Here is a 6,000-nt window from a genome sequence, read left to right on the forward strand (position 1 = left end):
ACTCTGGGCTCGGACGTGGTGACAAATGCTAGGGTACGTGTGACATCTGTGACCGGAGCGTCCTTCCAGCGGGTCCCCTGCGTGCTGCCCCGTGACAGCACGTGAGCCTTCCCCAGGGCCACGGGCGCCCCAGGAACAGGAGGTTGAGTTTTCCCACTTGCCCACGTGGGCCCGGCAGCAGGAGGTGACAGGTGACACCATACTTACAAAAATTTTCCGTTTGTCTTGGACCCAATCAGGACGACCTGCTCAGATTCAGCCCGTGAGAGTTTGCCGTGGAACCAGGGCATTCTCTCGTGGGCCGTGGTGGCGATCAGCTTCTCCAGCTGCGGCTTCTGGCTGATAATGGCCTGCTCCAGAGCCTGGCCCTGCGGGGAGCGGGCGGAGAGGTGCGAGTGAAAAGCGAGAAGACGCAGGAATCGCTGCTAGCCCGTCTTAAGTCCTGACGTGGGAGTTCACGCGTTCACCAAAGAAAACCAGGAAGTCCTTATGGAGGATTTAAGTACCTTCAAGTACGTAAGTAACAACATAGACTTCGGAGCCCAGCCTTTAAAAGTAGGATGGGGCTTCGTAAACCGTCGGCATCCTCCGTGAGGTGCAGGGAACAGGTGTTCTCTGTGGACCGCAGCCCAGCCCTAACCTGGGGGCCCTTCCCCACGCAGGCCCGGGGCGCAAGCCTCGAGGGAGACATGGTTTTCCCGCCTGCCCCCCCCCCCCCCCCCCCGCCGCCTCCTCGGGCTCTCTCTCTCCTGACTGTACGTGCAGGACGCATGGCCGCAGGGCCTGAAGGACGTGACCGTGACAACATGGACGTGACAGTGTGGAACACAAACATGGGAGGGGCCGACAGCTGGGTGAGTTCCCTTCCCCACAGTGCTCGGCGGGGGAGGGACACAGAGAGAGGTAGTCTCCGCAGCCATAAACGAAGACCCCAGTGTGGATTACTGCAAGCTAGAAAGAGGACCAGGAGAGGTAAAAACTAAAAATATAATGAACCCAGAGGCACCTGGGCGGCTCAGTGGGTTAAGCGTCTGACTTGAGCTCAGGTCATGATCCTGCATTTCGTGAGTTCGAGCCCTGCATCGGGCTCTGTGCTGACAGCTTGGAGCCTGGAGCTGCTTCGGATTCTGTGTCTCCCCCTCTCTCTGCCCCTTTCTTGCTCACCTTCTCTCTCTCAAAAACAAATAAACATTAAAAAAATACATAATGAACCAAAACCAGGGGCTGACGGGAGGAGGGAAGATGGGCAGGCGTGGGGGATGCAAAGTCTGTCACACTGCACGGATGGCCGGAGGGACAGAAGCTGTGAGTGACACGCTGCGGCCCCAGCGGCATCCCGACCCAGCCAGCCGAGGTCTGAGCGCAGGAAGGAGGCCGCCCGGAAGGGTACTGGCTGCGTGAGTCCCTTCACACGTGATATTCTGGAAAAGCTACAGTGGAGGGGCAGATGACAGGTGGGGGCTGCTGGGGGGGGGCAGCAAATCCTGACTGGGGTGGGACCCACACGGAGCTGCGTGTTGAACAAACATCACAGAACTGTGCATCGGAAAAGTTTCATTTTACTGTGCATAAATTACCACTCTACAAGTCTGCTGGATCTGACTTAAAAAAGAAAAAGAGGTAAAACAGAAGGTCTGGGGCCGGTCCAACCTGTGCTGATGATGACTGAGCAAGGAGTACTGCCCCCGGCTGCCCGGTGACTTCAGTGCAGACTGTATCCCAGGGCAGGAAGCAGTCCCCGTCCAGGACCCTCAGAGAGCCTGTGCCGTCACACACCCGCGTGGTCGGGGCGGACGGCCAACGCAGGACAGGTATATCCAGGGAAGGCAGGACAAAGGGCCCAGCACACGGGCCCAAACAGGAGGCCGTCAACCAGCCTGCAGGCTCCTGACATCAAGTGCTGTCAACAGTGAGGTGGGGACTGAGCTGTCACAGCCCCTGGGGACTTTCCAGATGACAGTTTGTCACTATATACGAATTAAACACATGTACCCTTCCCTGCGGCCACACAAACGTGCTCAGGGCCACCCGCCCAGGAGCTGAGAAAGATGGGCAGGGGGACCTTATGGGCAGATTATGGACATGTCACTAGGGCTGTGGGAGGCACCGTCAGGGGCCACCGGCTGCTCCAGCTCTGTGTCTGCTCATCCAGAACGTTCTGCGACAGATCTCACAAAGCTATAGAATCAAGAGCCCATCGGTGTGTGCAGAATGGCCCTGTCAGGTACAAGCACATGGCTCACGCCTGTGATGCCCGTCTGGAGGGGCCCCGTGGGAGGTAGGCAGGGTGCCCTACGAGGGGGGAGCTATGCCCTGCGGCCAGGCAGGGGCGGGGGAGGTGCTCACCTGTGCCCTGTGGCCAGGCAGGGGGGGGACTCACCTGTGCCCTGCGGCCAGGCAGCGGGGCGGCGGCTCACCTGTGCCCTGCGGCCAGGCTGCGAGGGGCTGGGGGGCTGGGGGGCTCACCTGCAGGTTCCAGGTCTGCTTCACGTACTCCCGGATGAGGCTCTCCTTCAGGTCCTCGAACGGGCCGGTCTTGGGCTGCACGCCGGGCGGCCGGTTGAAGGGCTTGGTGAGGAGGCAGACGAGGCCGTCGGACTCCTGGGAGTGGTAGTGGCACAGCTCGGCAGGGCTGCCGTGCGCCCGGCCGCCCGCGATGGCGTACGTGCCGTTGAGCTCGCGCTCGATGGTGTAGTGGTGCGCCTTCCGCCCGTGCGCCACCGAGAGCGCGAAGCCGCCCAGGTAGTTGCGGCTCTGGCGCAGCAGGTACAGCCCGTCGCTCATGCCGCCCTGCACCAGGTAGTCCTCCGCCTCCTCCCGCGTGATGTTGCCGAAGAAGAAGGGCAGGTGGTTGGCGGTGTCGGCCACCACACCGCCCGCCATGCCTGCGCCTCCCCGTCACGGCCGAGGGCGCCCAGGGGTCCTCCTGGCAAGGAAAGATGGGACACTGGTCAGGACTCGAGTGGCAGGGGCGGTTGCTGGAGCACAGACCTTCTGAAACCCGAGCCCGGTCCTCCCAACAGGGCGGAAAGCCCTTCCCTCCTGGGGCCTGGGCTCCTCCTTCCCATCCTTCCCACGGAATCAACGTCCAGACATGCCCTCTCCGTGCTGAGCCCCAAAACAGAGCATGGGACAAACGTGACCCAAGTAACTTCTTTTTCAGGTCGGGACAGAGAATCCTAAGAGACACACTAAACAGAGATATCCCATCACAAGATGGCTTAGGCGCTGGCCCAACGGCCGGCAGGTGCACAGGACAGAGTCTCAGAGAACCTGGCCTGGCACACTCTGGAGAAGGGGACAGTGTGATGGACACGCAGTGCTAACCAGAGTCCTGTGCAGTGACCCCGGCACACTCTGGAGATGGGGACAGTGGTGATGGGCACGCAGTGCTGGCCAGTGTCACGTGAAGACATTCCTGAACAGCTTAGCACCTGGACACTGGGGCTACTGCGCCTGGTCCGGCAGACAGACCCCAGACAGCTCAAGTCCTGGCCACGTCACAGCAGGCACGCACAGCGCGTGAGACAGAGACAGCAGGCACCGCAGTCCATGTGCCTTCGGCCTGGGCAGGGGGAGGGCCAGCAAGCCGCTGCCCTGAGGCATGAAGACAGACAACCTGTTCGCGCCCCTGGCCACGGAGGCCACGCTGTCCCCTCCCTCCGGTCCTTCTCCAGGCCACATCCAGGCACCCATCGTGCGCCATCTGCATGGCTGACACAAAGGAAACAGTGCGAGGTCTGCATCTGAAGAGGACATCTGTCACAAAGAAGCTTCCCTGGGAGGGAAGGGTAGTGGACGCAGTTTTAACATGGGGGTCTTCCCGCACTTTTGCTTGGAGGTGAGAAGGGTTTGTACCCAAAGAAGCGTGCATTTTAACCAAAAGGGCCGTCAGCCATGGGGAGTCATCTCGGTGACCCCGTCTGCGCATGCCCGTGCGAGTTACACTCAGCCGCACGTGGTCCCACGCACACGACGTGAGGGGGCTTCTCCACCACGTGGCTTCTACGAGCAGCGATGAAACAGAACAGGGCCCGGGTGCCTGGTGGCCCCGCCGGCTGCGCACCTGACTCAGTTTCGGCTCAGGTCATGATCTCCTGGTCTGTGGGTTCAAGCCCCTTGTCAAGCTCCGTGCTGACAGCGCAGAGCTCGCTGGGATCCTCTCTCCCCCTCTCTCTGCCCCTCCCCGCAAAATAAACTTAAAAAAAATAAATAAAAAGAAGACCTGCCTGACAGAGGTGACCATTTTCTCCAGGCAATGTTGCCAAATCTCCTGAGTGAACCTCCGAAAAGACATCAGTTTTGTGATAATTTAAGGATATAAACAGTCTTCCAGCTTCCTCTTCAGCACCAGATTATCAACGATTAGTTCTTCTTCATCCGAAGTCTGCCTGGTTACGTGCAGCTCACAGCTGCCCCTAAGTCTAAGGAGGCCATGGACGAGAAACACCTCTCGGGGAAGATGCGTCTTTTGGAAGCAACTTTTTCTCTTCCTCATTTTTAAGAGAGACAGAGCAAAGTGGGAGAGGGACAGAGAGAGGGAGAGAGAGGCTCCTGGCTCCGAGCCATTGGCACGGACCCCGATGCAGGGCTTGAACTCATGAACCAAGAAATCATGACCTGAGCTAAAGCCGGAGCTTACCCGACTGAGCTCCGTATTTTAAACGTGAACAATACTTTGTAAATTACCTAAATCCCAGCAACATAACTACCATTTTCGAAATCTGTCATTCTGTCACTGTGGATGTGAGTGCTGGCTCTCTGGCAGCACTGAAGGAATCAGAACAAGACACCCGCTGGCCCGTCCTGGTGCCCGTCCCAGTGGGAGCCTCCTGCACATTCGTCTCCCAGCAGGGGCAGAGAGGGGAGGTCTGAAGGCCTGACTGTGCTCTGCGTTAGCAGCCCTCACCCCTACCTCCTGCATCCTCCCGCCTCCACCCTGAGGGTGTGATGTGCCACAGGGACACTGCCCCAGGACCTCAGGGTAGATGCATTTGGCTGGTGGGGGGGGCGGGTTCCAACAAGAGATGGCTCCTGCAGGAACAGCTTAGGACACGCTCGTGAGCTATTTCGTTTGCGGAATGAACATCCGTGATGCCCAGTCCCTGCGCCCCCACCAAACCCCCCGCCCTGCTCTCCCCTCCCCTCCGCACAGCACAGGCTGCCTTGTTCCAGCCACGCGCCCACGAGCTCATGGCCACACCGCCGTTCGCCGCCCTGCTTTTCGGATACCAGCTCTGGGTCACCTTGGCAAACCCCAAGGGCTGCGCCTGTGCACCAGCCCCCATCAGAGGCGCTCCTGCGCTGAGCCAGGGACCCGCAGTGGCTCCCCGCTGTGCACCCTCCCCTCCGTGTGCCCTTGATGCACCCCACTCCCACCGTCGCCCAGCACCCGCCGACCCCACGGAGAGACTGCAGCTCAAAATGCTCAACGCCTCCCAGGAGAGTCTTCTCAACAGTGCCTAGAAATGCTGCCTGACTTTTGTCCAGTTCAACGTTCCAAGTTCTTTTTCTACACGTGCAAAACGACTTTATTCAAAAGCTCAAAATTGAGAAACAAAGGGGGCCTTTAGACCCCACACACCATAGCCCCCAAAGTCCCCCGGACCCTGGCCGGCGCGCATCTGCAGCCAGTGCCGGTATTATCCAGGGAGCCTGTCAAAACCACGGCGTCATTGGCTCCTTGGGGCCTTTTGTGACACAGGGTCAATGTGTGTTTTGTAGTAGAAACATGTTTTATGACAAAATCATATTTTGTGATGCCTGAGGCAGCATTTCCCCCTTTGCTGATTAATTCCCACACCCTGTGATCCTCTGCACAGGTGACAATCCCCCCACAGTCCTCTGCACAGGTGACAATCCCCCCATGGTCCTCTGCACAGGTGACAATCCCCCATGATCCTCTGCACAGGTGACAATCCCTCCATGATCCTCTGCACACGTGACAATCCCTCCATGATCCTCTGCACATGTGACAATCCCCCATGGTCCTCTGCACAG

General features: G+C 59.2%; 2 protein-coding genes across 9 annotated transcripts in view; both read right to left on the reverse strand.

The window, feature by feature from the left end:
- SYK (spleen associated tyrosine kinase) overlaps positions 1–6,000 on the reverse strand; it is a 73,352-nt gene that overhangs the window by 42,365 nt on the left and 24,987 nt on the right. For 7 of the 8 annotated variants that reach the window (XR_003902093.1, XR_003902094.1, XM_029920906.1 and 4 more), the window contains exons 2-3: positions 2,467–2,926; positions 208–368 (exon numbers count right to left, since the gene is read on the reverse strand). Coding sequence is in view for 6 of the 8 variants with exons in the window: in XM_029920906.1 (XP_029776766.1) it covers positions 208–368; positions 2,467–2,883 (578 nt within the window). In the remaining 2 variants the exon portion in view is untranslated. Of the gene's footprint in view, positions 1–207; positions 369–2,466; positions 2,927–4,229; positions 4,399–6,000 lie in introns of those variants that run through there. The other variant, XM_029920905.1, reaches the window with a different exon arrangement.
- LOC115276801 overlaps positions 5,133–6,000 on the reverse strand; it is a 3,254-nt gene continuing 2,386 nt past the window's right edge. The window contains exon 2 of the mRNA XM_029920914.1: positions 5,133–6,000. Within this exon, the coding sequence (XP_029776774.1) occupies positions 5,791–6,000 (210 nt within the window). The 3' untranslated portion in view covers positions 5,133–5,790.

This window comes from Suricata suricatta, chromosome 13 (assembly GCF_006229205.1).
Source record: "Suricata suricatta isolate VVHF042 chromosome 13, meerkat_22Aug2017_6uvM2_HiC, whole genome shotgun sequence".
In the NCBI taxonomy this organism is placed as follows: domain Eukaryota; kingdom Metazoa; phylum Chordata; class Mammalia; order Carnivora; family Herpestidae; genus Suricata; species Suricata suricatta.